The 17,858-nt window shown below is 40.3% G+C and overlaps 1 protein-coding gene across 7 annotated transcripts in view; it reads left to right on the top strand.

The window, feature by feature from the left end:
* The window catches only part of ATXN2 (ataxin 2), an 87,168-nt gene that overhangs the window by 35,445 nt on the left and 33,865 nt on the right, over positions 1 to 17,858 (top strand). For 4 of the 7 annotated variants that reach the window (XM_029058479.2, XM_029058483.2, XM_029058478.1 and 1 more), the window contains exons 6-10: positions 9,378 to 9,392; positions 11,241 to 11,365; positions 14,970 to 15,061; positions 15,446 to 15,643; positions 16,178 to 16,356. In XM_029058479.2, the coding sequence (XP_028914312.1) occupies positions 9,378 to 9,392; positions 11,241 to 11,365; positions 14,970 to 15,061; positions 15,446 to 15,643; positions 16,178 to 16,356 (609 nt within the window). The remainder of the gene's footprint in view (positions 1 to 9,377; positions 9,393 to 11,240; positions 11,366 to 14,969; positions 15,062 to 15,445; positions 15,644 to 16,177; positions 16,357 to 17,858) is intronic. The other 3 variants (XM_029058482.2, XM_029058481.1, XM_029058484.1) reach the window with 1 other exon arrangement.

Here is a 17,858-nt window from a genome sequence, read left to right as displayed (position 1 = left end):
ACATGAGCAAGAGAATGGCGGAAAGGCAGAAAGATGAGATTGAGATACAGCAAGAAGGTTAGCACCAGAGGAGCAAAGTGTGCAGGCTGGGTTGTAGTAGGAGAGTAGCGAGGTGAGGTAGGAGGATGCAATGAGATTGAGTGCTGTTCTCAGAAAGAGTAAATAGAACAAGAGGCAGGGAGGAAGCGGAGAACTCGCAAGTGGCATGCCAGATCCTCCAACCATCTATTTACTCATGGAATAATTGAGTTAGATACATAGACTAATTTGTAGAAAGCATTTTCTAAAGAAAAATATTTAACTTGTTAAAGAAAAGTAATCAGTTGTCTTTAATGAATTTGGCCAGTTTTTTTTTTTTTGGCAAAAGTGTTAAATAAACATCTGTTATTGAACTACTAATCTTTCAGTTTATATTAGGAAAGTACTACAAAACTGGCTTTGATCTGCTTGCAGAATATTTTAATATTCCTGCCAGGTTTGTCAGTGAATGAGAAATAGGTGGTTACATTGTACCCACATAAAAGGGGATCATCAGAAAAAAATCTGCCTAACCATTTTTCCTCTTAATAAATAGATCTTCGTATTTTGGCAGTGCCATAACAAGCAATTAGAAAATTTTACTTAGCTAGAAATGCTGTTCACATTTTTTTTTTACTATTTAATTTTTAATGTTTTCAGCAGATGATTGTTAATTGTTGACTGGATGGTGACAACCTGCAATCCTTTGTCCTTAAATGGCATTGAATTTGGGGTTAAAGATGGGAGTGTGGGGAGAAGCGAGAGGACTGTGATTTCCAGCATTTTTTCTTCCAACCTTTTAGGGAGTTTCTTCACTGAACCACCTTCCAGTTGATCAATCAGTATTATTTATTGAAAGCCTGCTCAGTACAGAGCATTTGACAGGAGGCTTGGGAGAACACGTCACTCATTCCATGCTTTCCAGGGCTTATAGTTGAATAGGGGAGACACAAGTTATTTACAAGTAGAGAGATCAAGACTAAAGCAGTAGTCCAAATGTCAGAACAAAATAGCTAAATTAATATTTTACTATACAAATATGTATTCAAATTGATTTGTGTTGAGTGGCTGCTGGGTTGCCTTGGCTAGGGTTTTGTGAAATAGCTGAGGGAGATAGGATTTTCGGAGGGCGCGGGAGATGGGAAGGGAATAGAGTTCCAAGCTGGAGGTCAGGGTGAGCAAGGGACCAGAGGCAAGAGAGTTGAGAATTAGGTACGGTTAGATGCTGAGCCTGGGAATAGTAGAGAGTGTGAGCTAGTATAGTGAGATGAGAGCCGATATGTATGATGAGAAAAGCTGGTGGAGCGCCTTGAAGCCAACTGTGAAAAGTTTTTGTATGATGGGGAGAGGGGGTGGGTAACAATAACAGAAATGTAGGGATTTGTGCCTAATGAGGTTCCCAGAAGACATAGCAGAATTTAATTAAAAATTGGGAAAGAGAAAGAATGCGGGAGAGAGCAAGAGCAAGCAAGCACATGCGCCTGGAGGTAAGGAGGCCAATGAGGAGGCTATTATAAGTGTCTGACCGTAGTATTTCAAGAGCTTGGACCACAAAGATAACAGTTTGGGAGGAAAGGAAGAATGCAGAAAATGTTATGGAGGAAGAGGCAGCAGTATTTAGCAGTTGTGTGAGTGTGAGAGTGAAAAGACAGTGAGCAGTTGATGGCGACTTTGCCAAGTTCTCCACCTCTTGGAGAGATGTTGTGCTTCCTAGGTGCTTTGTAGAGGGACTTCCTCTGTTTTGTTCCAAGTTATAACACTAACCCGATGCTTAGATTTCATGCATCTTTTCCACTTGCAGATAACATTGAGGAAGCCAAAGCAATAACTCTGCAAAAAGACCCTTATGAGGTGGTCAATATCCTCCTTTTTTTTAATGTCTCATGGAAATTAAAACCGAGCAAAACTAGGTGACCTTTTTTCATCATATACAGCAAGTTAATCAAAGAGCCAGGAATAGAATGCAGAATTTCTGACTCTCAGATAAATGACATCTCTACTAGCTGTATTTGCCTTTGTATTCTTCTGGACCCATTTTGACAACTAAACTGAAATGGTGGTGTCTGCCATCTTACATCTCAAAATGTGAGTTTCAGAAGTCTAGAATTTTTTTATCAGCAGACATGAGGTGAGAGAAATCTGCAGGGCCATGCCCAGTTTCTTCAAGTGGTTCTGGGACTTGTCACATAAATAAGCCTAAGGTTGATGAAGCATTTGGTGACACTAAGTCTGGCACTTTCAATACAGGCAGGTCCTAATATTTACTATCTTTCATCTAGGCCTTTTGCACTTGATTTGGGGGATTATCACTAACCAGGTAGCTCAAATGGTTAAATTTCTGGTATTTGTGTGGATTGGAATTATTTTTGTCGAGGCACTTAAAGTGGTGGGTTTTTTCCAATTTAGTTCAAGCTTTAGTTGAAAGTTAGAGGAAGATTATTTTACCAAGCTTAATGTGCTTTAGTTTCAGTATGCTTTTGTTTTCTATGGAAATAGTAATAGATAGTGGACTGTAATGTAGCTAAATGCTTTCATTGTGAAAATGATTTGGCAATAAATTTGAGATGTGTATTTTTAACCCAGTTTTTAGCCTCTAAGTAAGATGCATTGGAGGAGGAAAAGCAAATATAGTAATTAGATCACTAGGCATTTATATAACATTTGTCATCCACAAAGCTCAAGGTGCTTTATGTGCATTTTCGCTTGCCCAAAGAACACTCCTGGGAAATAGGTAGGGCACATTTTTCTGATCAAAAAATTTAGGTGCATGTAGGATATAAGGCTCATTCAAATCCCTCAACTACTGGCAGTATTGGAATCCATGCTTCCTGACAGTTTTTTTTTTTTTAAGCCTATAACTTATGATTTTGAGCAAAATGCTTTTTTTTATATAATGGTATTTGTTAAGCGCTTACTACGTGCCAAGCAGTGTTCTTTGTTCATGAAGTTGTCAAGTAGCTCACAAATGGCTAGCCTATACCCATATTCCATTGTATACCCTCATCTAGTCTTTTCTCCCTGCTCATGAAGGGTAAGCTTGTTTTAAACATTTTTATGGTGCTTACAACCACTGGACTATATTATCTTGTTACTCTACAAAATAAGATCTATGCATAACTTAAATAAAATGTGATTGAGATTTTCTAGGTTTCAGTTTTAACCTAACTTCAGGTACAAAGTCAGTTTAATTGGGCTGAGCCTTTAAAATCATTTACTCAAAAATAAGTATTATTTTTGACTATCACTCTATAGAGACTTTTCTTGAGTTCTTAAGCTCTTATTAATCATAGATTTCCAATGAGAAGGAGCCTGGCCTAGTGGAAAGAGTTTGGGCCTTGGGAGTCAAAAAACCTGGATTCTAATTCTGGCTCAGCCACTTGTCTGCTGTGTGACCTTGGACAAGTCACTTAACTTCTCCATGCCTCAGTTACCTCATCTGTAATTTGGGGATCAAGGCCTTGAGTCCCATGTGGGACATGAACCATGTCCAATCTGATTATCTTGTGTGTACCCCAAAGCTTAGTACAGTGCCTGCTTCATTGTCAACACTTAGCAAATACCATAAAAAAATTAAAGAAAATTTGTTGAACATAGGAAGGTTAAAATTTCTCAGAAAATGTTTTGTCCTTTTGGTGTACAGTTTCTCTCATCTATAAAATGGAAATTCGATACCTGTTTCCCCTCCTACCTTGACTGAGAGCACCATGTGGGACCTGATTATCTTGTATCTATGCCAGTGCTTGACACATAGTAAGCACTTAACAAATACTATTATTATTTCAAATTACTAAATATAGGCACTTCTTGTGAGAGATCTGGGTCTTGAACAAGCCTATATAAATTGTAATCCTGGGCCTTGTAATTTTACAGTTTGTTTTGTGGGTATTCCATTTGGCAATTCCTTGTATAACCAGAAGAAGTGATGTTCCTTCTCTGGGGTTAGTGACCTTAGAGGTCAGTGATTATTTTGGTTACTAGTGATTCTTTTGCCTAGTGTGATGCAGTTCTTCTATTTACCTTATATTGAAAACAGGTGGCAAATGAGCCACCTATTCTATTTTCTTTTCTATAGCTTTTCTATTTTCAAGATTTCATGGCTTGAAGTAATTTGATTTAGTGGCATCCGAGGGTCGTCAACAAACTATAAAAGCCGTTTAATGAGCAAAAATTGAATCTCAGCGGTCGATTTAAAATATTTGCCGTTATGAATAAGGAAAACAGTTACAGGCTACACATGGGCTTGGATTCTGAGACAAAAAATAACCTAACCGAGCGTGGGTAGGAACAGGATGGATTCATGGTGTTACTTCCTTATGGGCAAGGGACAGGCAACTCTTGGCAAGCAAGGCAACCCCTTGCGTGCACAAAAGTTTCTGTGCATTTACTGAAAATGAATCATACAAGATCAGACACATGTACAGGAACAACTTTGTATGCGTGGCCCTGCCTCCAGCTAGGTCACACTGCCACCAAAATGAGATTTCAGACTGGATATAGGCTTGCATTCCTGGGGCTTGGCTCGGGCCGGGCCGGAAGATTCGGGCCCATGCAGGGCTCCTTAACAGGAATAAATAGGCTCAAGAGCAGGAAACCAGAGGTAATTAGAAATGTTGCATTGGGATGAATTACATTTTGCTGAGATTTGCTGACAAGCAGTATGTCCTGGGAGTCAGAGGGACCTGGGTTCTAATTCCGGCTCTGCCCCTTGTCTGTTGTGTGACCTTGGGCAAGTCACTAAACTTTTCTGTGCCTCAGTTACCTCATCTGTAAATTGGGGATTAAGGCCTTGAGCCCCAAGTGGGACATGGACCGTGTCCAATCTGATTATCTTGTGTGCACCCCAAAGCTTAGTACAGTGCCTGCTTCATTGTAAGCACTTAGCAAATACCATGACAAATTAAAGAAAATTTGTTGAACACAGGAAGGTTAAAATTTCTCAGAAAATGTTTTGTCCTTTTGACGTGCAGTTTCCACTTGATTGTTAGATTATTGAATGCAGAAATATTGTGTACCAATTCTGTTGTATTCTCCCAAAAGTGTTCAGTAAATCCCACTGATTTTGATTGATAGGAAGCAAGTTTTCCTGTTTATCATACGCAAGTTTTCCTGTTTATCATATGCAAGTTTTCCTGTTTATCATAATTTGAGGTGTGTTGTCGAGTAGCAAACTGCCCAGGGCATTATTTTTTCAACATTGTGTCTCATTTTCAAAAAGTTAAAATCAAGATGTTTGCCTGCTCGTTTTTTCGTTACCTGCTTGGCAAACATTAATTGGGTATTTTTTTAAAAAAATTTTAATTTCCAGCAATTTTTAGAGCATGTGATGAGAAATGAGGCTTTCAGCCAGTGCTTCCTTGGCTTTTGTTCCATTTCAAAGACCTTTGATGTTTAAATTTGACATTTACTCACCTTGTGTTAATCTCACACCATGCTTTTATCTTAGTCCACACTTGCATGCTGTTTAGGTTCTTCACCTAAGTGCTCCAACAGGCTTTTTAGGTTTTCAACTACCAGATTTTTATTCAAGTTTGTACTTTAAGGTTGTAGGGAATGTTGCACTTGATTAAACTTCCTCTGCGGAGCTGAAATATAAAAATTTAGCTTTCTTTCTTCTGAAGCAAATGACTAGTGATAGTGCCCTGAGACAACAATATGCTTGAGGTGAAGATTTGGGGCTCGTTGTTTTCTTCTTCTCTTTTGTCACTTCATTCCCTTGCCAGATGACTGATAGTCTCGTCAGCCCCCACCCGTGACTGTTTCTTGTGGCTCAGTTTCCTTGATCTTTGCTCATTTGTGGTGTGGAGGTGGAAGGTATCTTGGCAGTTTGTGTAGGGAGGTGTGGCTTTCAGGAGAGAGGGGAGTCCAAGGGAAGAGCATTGCACTGGGAATCAAGGAACCTGGGTTCCAGTCCCAGTTCTGCCTGTAGCTGGTGTTACAAGGGTGAAGATTGTGTGCCTGTCACAATGTGCCCCTCTGTACGCCTACTTGCTTGTTGCACACCTGATTATTTTCCCCCTGCACCCTCGGTTATTTCAACCCACACCCCTCAGTCGTCTCTTCTCCCTCCATCTCTTTCTTACCCATTTAGGCACCGATTCTTACTAAGAAGATAATATACTGTTAGATTTACGTGCATGAAGCAGGCTCACTTCAAAAGCAACTTTCTCTTTAAAATATCTGGGCATCAGTTTGTGGAAGACAGCGCCATTTTATCTCTGTACCTTTAATATTAAATGTGTCCTCTGAGGTGATAAATGGTTTCCTTTTTTAAACTACCGTTAGAGTAGTACATTCAAATTTTATTAATTCAACATGATGGAAAAAAGCCTTGGCATGGGTTATGCAAAACCACAGATAAGCAATAGACTCTGCATATTAAATGCTTATTGATAACATAAATGAACATTTCCACTGATGCTGCTAGTTAAGCTGGTTCTCTTGAATGAAGAAATCAAGTAATTACCCCTATTATTTTAAATACCCCACCGCATAGTAGAAAACCATTAAAATTACTGTCCAGTAGAAACCTACAAGAGATTAATCCCACCTCCACCACTTGTCTGCTGTTTGACCTTGGGTAAGTCACTTCACTTCTCTGGGCCTCAGTTACCTCATCTGTAAAATGAGGATCAACTCTGAGCCCTATTTGGGACAGGGACTGTGTCAACCCAATTTGCTTATATCCACCCCAGCGCTTAATACAGTGCCTAGCACAGTAAGTGCTTAACGAATACGACAATTATTATTATTATTATTACTATTTTTATTTTCAATATTCAGAATTTTTCCCCCTTTTTTATGGTACTTGTTAAGCACTTACTATGTGCCAGACACTGTTCTAGTGCTGCAGTAGCTACAAGATAATCAGGTTGGTTGGACATGGAGCTAACACTCTTACCCCATTTTACAGATGAGATAACTGAGGCACAGAGAAGTAAAGTGACTTGCCCATGGTCGCACAGTAGATGGTGGCAGAGTCGGGATTAGAACCCAGGACCTTCTGACTCCTGGGCCCGGGGTCTATCCACTAGGCCATGCTGCTTCTCAAAGTTCTTCATTGTCCAGTGAGGTATATTAATCAACACTTGAAATTTCTGTAATGTTTTGGAGTATCTCTCTTCTCACTTCCCCTGCTTGCCTTCTGGTTGCGGGGATAATGAGAAGCATCAGGCCAAGGAGGAAGAAGAAAAGTAACAAGAAAGTTCAGTGTCTTTCTTGCCACACAGTCTCTGCTTCTCACTAGATTTGAGAAGAAAAACAGTGCCCTGTACTCACCACTTTATTGTAAATCACCACAGCTGCTTTTTACTCTCCATTATAAACATTGTTTTCCTGGATTTGATTCTTGTTGGCCTAAGAATCTTTCATTTCAAAATATATAACTTGTGATTCCCCCCTTTATTTAATGACTGCCCAGTGGAAAGAGCACAAGCTGGGAGTCAGAGGACCTGGGTTCTAGTCCCCGACTCTGCCACTTGATTGCTGTGTAACCTTAGGCAAGTCACTTAACTTCTCTGTTCCTAAGTTTTCTGTGTCTGTTTTGCAGATGCAAAATGCAGATTCATCCCTTTTCATCGTCCTACCTGTGCTGGGAGCCCCAAGTGGGATCTGAGTATCTTGTGTCTACCCCAGCACTTAGTAAAGCACTGGGCACATAGTAAATGCTAAACAAAAAGCACAATTATAAATTATTATTATCATTACTATTATCTGTCCTTCATTCCTTATACTTAGCAAGTGGTTATCTGTCCTTCATTCCTTATACTTAGTGAGTGGGATGGAATGAAGGGTTAATTACCTTCTCTTTCTCCTCATGAGTTCCCTATCCACACCTGCACATTGACATTTATGTATTTATCAGCCAGGACACATTTGAAATTCTTCTTTGCTAAAAAGTGGCAATAGACCACTCAGAGGACTAAAGTGACCTGTATATTTTAAAAATATACTCCACTGCAGTAGCATTGATATTCATGTTGTGTATATTCACTTTGTATAGAGTTGCTTCTGATGGATTATCAGGTAAACTCTGAGGCCTTCCCGATTAATCCTTCTTCCCTTCACTCCGTCAATCACGCGTCCTGTGAGCTGTCCCTTCTTCATCATTCATGCAATTGAATCCGTATCCTTTAAGCGCTTTATATCCACCCCATCCTCAGCCCCCACGATACTTTATGTAAATATCCATAATTTATGTATTTATTTAAAACTATCTTCCACTCTAGACTGTGAGCTCCTTGTGGATAGGGAACGAGTCAATCAACCCTCTTGTTTCATAGTTTCTCAAGCACTTAGTACAGTGATCTGCACAAAGTAAGTGCTCGATAAATACTATTGATGGATTTGGGGGGGGGGGTGCGCGCACACATAGTAGTGTTGGTGCTTTTCTTGAAGAATCTTGTGTGCTAGGAGAATCACTATAGTAACCGTTGTTACTATAGTAAAGCAGCATGATCTAGTAGAAAGAGCACGGGCCTTGGACTCGAGAACCTGGTTTCCAGTCGTGGCTCCACCACTTGTCTGCTGTGTGAACTCGGGCAAATCACATAACTTCTGTGCCTTTTACCTCATCTGAAAAATGGGGATTAAGACTGTGAGCCCCAGTGGGTCCAACCTGCTTATCTTGTACCTACCCCAAGGCTTAGTATGGTGCTTGGCACATAGTAAGCGCTTAACAAATACCATTAACAAAAAAAACTTCACTGGGAATCAGTGGGGCAGTGGATAGATACAAGAGTGATTAACTTTATTTGGTACAAATTCCTATATCATTGTTAAATCCACTAATACTATGGTATAATACTACTATAATAATATAATACATTATTATACATTTGCTACTCATTGTAATTTTACTGCATTAAATACTGTAAATATGCAAAACACAAAGAATTCAAAGCACAGTTTGGTATCCTACAGTAAGGTTGAGGCAGAAACTGGAAAACTGCTTCACACCCTGACCAACAACACGTGTGTAACTCTTTCTCCCGCCCCTAAATCTTTTTGTGCCAACCTGTGGCTCGAGTTATACCAGAGCAGACTCATATTGTGGGAAGGTCTGTTCCTTAATTCTGTCATTGTCTTCTCTCCAAATCTTCTAATGAAAGCTCATGTTATAGCAGAGTTAATCGCCAATGTTATGAAGCCTCTTTTATTTTGGGGTATTTATAACAGTATCAGTTTTCAGATGCAAAAATGGGGCCTTTAGGTTTGTGACCTTGATATGAATGTCATCAACATATTTCTATTAGGCGTGCATAAAATTAGTCTTTATAATATAAAGCACCTGAAGAATTCAATCTTTGTTGCCTCCTGATCTGATAACTTTTAATGTTTTTTTTCTCTTTCCATATCTGTAGTTCCTTCAGAAACAGGTAACTTTTTTTTTTTAGCAGTCACTTTGTGTTCCTGCATCTTGCTTTTAAAATGCTCTGTTTCTCACTTCAGTATGTAATGGAAAATTACTGCAGCTCTGCTTGTACATTTATGGCACTATGAAAGCTTGCATGCAAAAATCCTCTGAATTACATTTTGAATACTTTGCAGATAGTTGATTTCTTCCTAACTCTGCAGAAATCCTGCTTTTGTCATTTTGCTTATGGCATTCCAACCATTGCAATTAAAAGCAAAACAAAAATACACAAACGAAAAAAAAGCGCATGTTAGTCAGAAGCTATTAAACAGGACCAGACTGCACAATAGGAGAGTAGTACAGAATTGACCATCTCTGTTTGGGTTCCTGAAATTGGGACTCAGCCGTTTCTGGTTTCTGTGTACGGTAGTGAAGCCGTAAATGTAGAGCTCATTAGGTCCCCAAGGCTTCCCCCAAAGTCTTAATGGGGTATCATTTTGCTTTGACTTTCCACCTCTGCACAGTCCCTTATCTTAAACCATTTTTGTTATCACAGAGGGACTTTTATTCTGGGAAAACCTTTCAAGCACTTTTACAATCACACGTTCTCTTCACTTGTAGATTCAAGCTTTTGTATTTATTGAGCTTTCCTTTTCAGTTTCCTCTGCTTCTTGGCTTTGCACTGGTAATAATTCTGAATTGATACTTGAATAATTTTTGCCACCAGTTGGTATTGTACCCATAGAGTTTGTGATGATGATGTAAGGCTGAAAAGAATTAACTAAGAAGTAATGGATGGCTTCACTCTACAACTAAAATTTTAATCAGCAGAATGAATGTAGAAGAAATCTTGGCACAGTGAAATTTTGAATCCACTACATTTTTCATGTTGGCTCTAGTTTGGAAATCCTCCTTTGATTTTATTCTGGGTAATGCCAATGTAAACAAATGAAATCTGTATTCCTTTTTATATCAAAAGCTTCTGCTTTGAGGGGAGCGTTTGACTCCAGATTTTCTAAAAACCTTAGGTAGAAACCTTAGTGTTCATTCAAGTATTTCTTTTCATAAAAAAAAAATTTTAAATACGGTCTCAAAACAAAACCAAAAGTCCCCTTGTAATTTTTTTTCTCTCTAATTTTCAAACTGCTGTAAATTTTAGGCTTGATTCCTAAATACAAAAGCTTGGCTTTTTTAATGTTGGGCACCCACTACTGATTTAATTGTATGCTTCTCTAATTCATCGTGTGGATGGAATATGAATGTACATCTGAAAATGAAAAGTGCCAATCTGATTATGTATCGTAGTATCTTAACATGCCTGGTTAGTTGCTCTCTTTGTGGTGTGGTTTCAAGTTTCTAGACTGGTTGATGATTAGACTAGGGAGTTCCTGGACATGATTTTGTTCTTGGGAACACTTTGCACTCTATTATCTCCAGGATTCTCTCTCTAATGAGATTTCTATATAAACTAACTTATGAATATGAATATGAACAGTGAACTTAAATATTATAGATAGTTCTAGGAAATAAGATCTTCCTATTTTAATTTTCTTTCTATCATTGAAAAATTTGAAATTATTCCTTTTGTGTATCATTAAGAGATACTGCACTGAAAAATCTGAATGTTCATGTGCCTTAAAATTGTGCTGGTAAGATGATGTTTACTTGTCACCATCCATATGCTGATGTTAAATATTTAGGCACCAGAAATGATTTGAGTTTGAAGGAATTGACATGTATGTGTTCTCATTAGACTGAAATCCACTAGAGTGTTTAGAATGTTGGAATATAGAGCTGTTTGATAATTCGAGAGCACGGGTGTAGCCTTTGACTCTTTTGGTGATGTTTCTACCCAAATCGTCCATTGCAGATGCTTTTACTGATTCAGCTATCAGTGCTAAAGTAAATGGTGAACACAAAGAGAAGGACCTTGAACCATGGGATGGAGGTGAAACCACCACTACAGAGGAACTGGAGGCTTTGGAAACTGATGTTGTAAGTAGGCCACTACAATATATATTACCATGCTAGAAAGCTGGTACAAGGTAATCTAACTGAAAACTAGGTAAAAGGAAAGTCTATTCTCTGCTTCAAAATTTGAGAATAAGAAAGAAGACTCTCTTAACTCCAAAAAGTGTCTTTTAGCGAGGTCTAGCATTTGCCCATTTTCGTAAGGGATAGCCCTTAAATAACTCAATGAACGGGACTTATTCTTCACAATATGCCATCTCAGGACCCGATTAATCAGTCACCTGAACCAAAAGCCCTCCAAGGAAAAAGGTTGCATACAGTGAAGCTGGCCGGAGTCTACATTCAGGTATTGTGCGGTTTACTGATGTAACCCAAGGATTCATAAGCCCCTCCACCTGCCTCTCACCACCCTTTCTGGATTCAACATTTTACTATGCGAGCCCAGGCTCTGGCGTTCTCACCAGCTTCCTGCCGTACTACTCTGATTCTCACTCAGACCGTCACACCCACTCTTGTGGCCTCTTGTGGAGGCTCTCCACCACTCTCTGCCGTTGGCTCCTGGGCCCATTACCTCCTTGGGGTGGGAGCTATCTCCATAGCAACGGAGCCGGCTGAAATCCCGGAGGGCACCAGATGCCATTTGCTGGGGAAAGAGGTGAGAGAGACAAGTAAGGAAAAAAGATGGGGTCTGCTCGGAGAGCAGTGAGAGAGCCTGACAAGCCCAGAGCCGTTCTCTACAGCCAGCAGGGAGTGGGATGTCTCCAGAAAGTGATTGCAGCTCCACTGCACCTGGATCCAGAACTCCTGGAGGATCTGAGTTGGAGGGTGAGAGGAGGGAATGTGTCGGGGAGGGTGGGGGCGGCTACTGAGACTGAGGAAGGTGCAGGTGGGTGCAGCTGGAAGGTTGGAGCAGGGCAGAGAGCACTAGCTGGGACAAACAGAGACAGTGCTCTGCCACTTGGGGCAAGGAGGCAGGGTGAATATCCAGTCCAAAAGGAAGGTCCAAACGGGGACCCTGGTGATGTTTTCCCACCCATCTCATACTGGTGGTGTGGCCCAGTGATGTGCATGCCAGTGTTGTATGCTGCCACCGTCCTGAAAAAAGTGCTCGCCAAGCTTATTCCCCAGTCTTCCTTTTAAAAATGTAATCACTGGTGCCCACCTGGGCGTCGTCATTCTCAGGGTTGCCAGAGGGGGACAGGCAATCTTCCAGGAATAGCATTTTACACGTTCTCTTCTTCATGAACACACCCCTTTGTTCTGAATGCCCTTGCGTTCTTTTTTTAGCCCACTGCTGGACACCGATTCAGCTGCATGTTCAGGGAAAGAGGGAGTGGTGCCAAGTGGTGAGAAACTGCACCTTGGCAACCCACTGCACTTTCCCCTCCTTAACCAGTAAAGCATAGAAGAGGCAGGAGGCAGGGAGGGAGTGAGAACACTCCTTCTGTGCTCCCCAAGATGGGAAAAGTATAGCATTCCCCACATTTCCCGTATCCTTAGTGTGGCTTTAAGCCATCCTATTTTTCCTTCACTACTGCGTCACTCACCCAGGCACTTATGTGCATGTCCCTTAAGCTCTTAGATACTCGTCCCACGTGCCACCGCCACAGTAATCAATCAGTCATATTTATTGAGCACTTACTCTGTACTAAGCACTAGGGAGAGTACAATATAACAGAGTTGGAAGACAAGTTCCCTGCCCACAATGAGCATAGAGTCTAGGGGAAGAAAGAGACATTAATGTAATAAATTCCAGATTTTTTCATTAGTGCTGGGGGGCTGAGGTTGTGGTGAGCAAAGGAGGCAAATCCAACTGCCAGGGTGATGTAGGAGGGAGTGAGAGAAGAGGAAGTAAGGGCTTAATCGGGGAAGGCCTCTTGGAGGAGATGTGCTTTTAATAAGGCTTCGAAGATGGGCGTGTCATCGTCTGTCGGTTATGAAGAGGGAGGGAATTCCAGGTCAGAGAAAGGATGTGTGTCAGGGGTCGGCAGTGAGGTAGACAAAATCGAGATACAGTGAGAAGATTGGCATTAGACGAGTTGAAGGTTGCTGGCTGGGCTGTAGTAGGACATCAAGTAAGGTAGGAGCAGGTAGGGTGATTGAGTGCCTTAAAGCCAATGTTTAAGGAGTTTCTGTTTGATGCAGAGGTGGATGGGCAACCACTGGAGGTTCTTGAGTAGGGAAACATGGACTAAGTGGTTTTGTAGAGAGGCAACGTTGCCCAGTGGAAAGACCACAGGCCTGGGAGATAGAGGACCTGGCTATTAATCCCGACTTCACCATTTGTCCACTGCGTGACCATGGGCAAGTCGTTTAACTCCTCTGTGCCTGTTACCTCATCTGTAAAATGGAGATCAAGACTTTGAGCCCCATGTGGGATGTAGACTGTGTCCAACGTGATTACCTTCTTTCTACCTTAGCACTTAATACAGAACCTGGCACATAGTAAACGATCAACAAACACCAATGGAAAAAAAACAAGCGGGCAGTAGAATGAAGTATGGACTGAAATGGGGAGAGACAGGAGGCAGGAAAGTCAGCAAGGAGGCTGATGGCAGTAGTCAAGGTGGGATAAGATAAGTGCTTGGATCAACGTAGTTGCAGTTTGGAGAGGAAAGGGCAGATTTTAGTGATGCCGTGAAGGTTGAACCTACAGGATTTAGTGATAGATTGAGTGTGGGTTGAGTGAGAGAGAGAGGAGTCGAGGACATGTAACCCCAGGGTTATTGGGTTTATGAGATAGGGAGGATGGTGGTGCCCTCTACAGTGATGGGAAGGTCAGGAAGAGGCAGGGTTTGGGTAGGAATATTAGGATTTCTGTTACGGACAAATATAGGTTGGGGTTCAGTGGCACAGCCAGTTGGTGATGACCTGAAGGCAGGAGGAAATGCGAGACTGCAGAGAGGGAGAGAGATCAGGGCTGGATACGTAGATTTAGGAATCATCCACATAGATGTGGTATTTGAAGCCGTGGTAGCAAATGAGGTCTCCACGGGAGTGGGTGTAGATGGAGACTAGAAGGGGGCCCAGAACTGATTAGCGGGTGGAGGTGGCAAAAGAGACTGAGAATGAGCAATTGAGAGAGACAGGAGAACCAGGAGAGGACAGTGTCAGTGAAGTCCAGGTGGGATACTGTTTCCAACAGAGGGGGTTCTCGGCAGTGGCTGAGAGGTTGAGGTGGATTAGGGGCAGAGTAGAGGCCATTGGATTTGGCTAGGGGATCGTTGGTACGTGCAATGTGTACGTACATATTTTTATATTTAGTTGCTTCTTTATTTTTGTGTCTGTCTTCCCACCCCTTGGTTGTGGGCTTCAAAAGGGCAGGGATCATGTCTGCTTTAATACATAATATTGAGTTTATTGGACATTAATATTTAATATTCAGGAAAAGAAGTTCACAGTTTTTCTTCATGTAGCAAATTAAAACATTTAGATTGTTTCATCTAAGGATCCTTTTAGCTAAATTCCAACACTGTCATGGCCAGGCTAAGGCGATGAACCAAATATTTTCATTTATACAATCTCTGAATACTTATTTTCAAATTAATTATTTATTTGGGATATTTCTGAACTAAGGAAGAAATGGCTTTCAGGGTCATTTGGAGAAATTATCTTCTTTTTTTTCTAGTCTAATGGATGGGATCCCAATGACATGTTTCGATACAATGAAGAAAACTATGGTGTAGTGTCCACATATGATAGCAGTTTATCTTCATATACGTAAGTTTTGCTTTTTTCATTTCAGTGAGGTTATCGTGTTTCTTATCCTTTCAACTTATAAAGTTGAGTTAAAACTTCCCTGAATTTGAAGTTAAATGATGCTTGTTTTAAATTGTATTGACAAATCTCCATTAGGAAATCTAGTCTACTCTGACATCTCCTGCTGAGGAAAAAATGCATCAGTTCTTGAAGATATCGAACTGCCTCAGAAATGGGAACAGAGACAAGAATTGAGATCTTAATCAAGAAATAAATTTCCACTTTAAAAATATAATATTTGACTTTCAATTTGGAATGAACAGATCCTTAATATTTCATTGTGTATCTTATTTTCTAACTTATTTCAAAATACTCTATTCCTTCCACCCCCTCCCCTTCTTTTAGGGTGCCCTTAGAGAGGGACAATTCTGAAGAATTTTTAAAACGGGAAGCAAGAGCAAACCAATTAGCAGAAGAAATTGAATCAAGTGCCCAATATAAAGCCCGGGTGGCTTTGGAAAATGATGATAGGAGTGAGGAAGAAAAATACACTGCTGTTCAGAGAAATGCAAATGAGCGTGAAGGACACAGCATGAACACTAGGTATTTTAAGAAACTCTATCCCAGTATTTCGGACTCCCTTTTTAAAGCCTGAGCATGGTAGTAAACATTTCATTAGTTTCTTGTGGAAACGTGTTTGCCTGAGGAAAAAGTTTTTACTACTCCCTATTAGTAGTTTCAAACTAGGAAAAAATGAAAATAGTACTGTTGAAAAAAGACTACATGTGGGAAATTATTCCTTCACCCTTTATGTTTTCTGACACTTGCGATGGTGAGGAGGGGAGTGTTTGTAAGAGTGAGCCTCATTTGTTGGGTGGGCAAGTCCCCATACCGAAGAGGTTGGGAAGTACTGGATTTGAGAATTGTTCGATATGGACGTATTCAAGAGAAAAGCATGCTTGTAGATTTCATAAGCTGTTGATAAGAATGTATTTCTAGGCTTCTTTTGTTTGATTTATTTATCCTAGTTAGCTCCCCTAATTTCCCTTTGAGCAATTTAGTTTCAAATATGGATTCCCGGCTAGTTTTGCATTTTGGCTTCTGTAATAACATTAGGATAATTTCTTTATTTTTCAGAGAGAACAAGTACATTCCTCCTGGACAGAGAAATAGAGATGTCATGTCCTGGGGAAGTGGTAGGCAAAACTCCCCGAGGATGGGCCAATCAGGATCAGGGCCCCCACCTTCAAGATCTGGATCCCATTCTTCAGACTATAATCCAAACTCTGGAACAGACCAAAGAGTAGTTAATGGAGGCAAGTATTTTGATTAAAGTGTTTAAAAGAAGTCACTGATAAAGATCATTTGCTTCCAAGTACTTAAAGCAGCCTCGGGTATTTTTGGTTTTTTTAATATACTTTACTCAGATAAGGTTCCACCCATTAAAATTGAGAAGAATAACTGAATTAGTGCAGAGTTTTTCCATGTTCACGTCTGTGGACTTGATTTAAAAAATCATAAGTCATTGTAGTTTGATATACTGAAGATTTGAATTGAAAATTCTGATGTTCTGTCCAAAATTTCAGCAGTGAGGTATATTGTCCATGAATCAGAAAATACTTTCAGATGGAATGATAATGGAAACCTTGGGTAGGTTCTCATTAAAAAAAAAATTTGTTGTAAATTTCAAGCTACGAAGAAATATTGCTCCCCCGGTACAAATTATAGACTCAATGGTATCCATTGGTCTAACATGATGAAACGGATTGATGTTTAATAATGACTAAAAATAAGATGATTCTGGGGCAAATTGTGATACCAAAAACAGATGGAAGCAGATAGAGGCAGAACCCAAGCATTTACCTTGGACTGAAATTCCAGGTGCCCAGATTTTCAGGTCTAGGGGGCACCCTTTGAAGACTGAAAGTGATAAAATTCAAGACAAACACAAGAGGTTCTTCATTCAGCAGATGGTAAGCATATGGCATTTTCCCAAAGTTGTCTTGGGCAGGAAACACCAGAGAGTTTCAAAAAAGGTTTTACTAAATTAATAGATGATAGGATCAAAATGGGTCACTACAGGGAAAAATTTAAGATATGAAAGAGCTGAAATGGGTTATTTGAGAGAAAAAATAGGATTGCTCAAAGGTGCATCTCTAGATAGGAGGATGTCAAGGAGAATAACCGTCAGTCATCCTTTGGTGCACTAGCATAGATAGGACTTCAACAATTATAACTGTGGTACTAGTTAAGCATTTACTTTGTGCTCAGCACTAGAGAAGATACAATATGATCAGGTCAGGCACAGTCCCTGTCCCACATGAGGCTCACAGCCTTAACTAGGAGGGAGAATAGGTATTGAATCCTCATTTCCAAGTGAATAAACTGAGGCATTTAGAAGATAAGTGACTTTCCTGACCTTGAGCAACTAGCAGAGCAGAGATTAGAATCCAGGTCCTCTGACTTCCAGGTCCGGACTCTTTTCAGTGGGCCATTCTGCTTCACCATTGATCTAACTCAGTAAGGCACATTGTAAAACATTTATTTGCACTCTTTCTCTGGTTTTTGTCTGCTGATAAACATTCTTGGGTTAGTTCTAAGTATAAACTAAAAGCTTGAAGATAGCTGCAGTCTACTTTAGATCAGAAGTTTCCTACTTGTTTGCTGTGAAAAACTCTTTAGTGTGCCCTAAGAATTTTGGAATGCTTTTATCTTTGATTTCAGGGAATGCATTTGAGTACATTCAGTGAAATCAAAGAAAGCACACTGAAATGAGCAATATAAAGAGTTGTCTGAGTTCCATTCCCTCATTCTGCTC

The sequence above is a fragment of the Ornithorhynchus anatinus genome, chromosome 2 (genome assembly GCF_004115215.2).
Source record: "Ornithorhynchus anatinus isolate Pmale09 chromosome 2, mOrnAna1.pri.v4, whole genome shotgun sequence".
Classification (NCBI taxonomy): domain Eukaryota; kingdom Metazoa; phylum Chordata; class Mammalia; order Monotremata; family Ornithorhynchidae; genus Ornithorhynchus; species Ornithorhynchus anatinus.
This window is presented reverse-complemented; position numbering and strand designations above follow the sequence as displayed.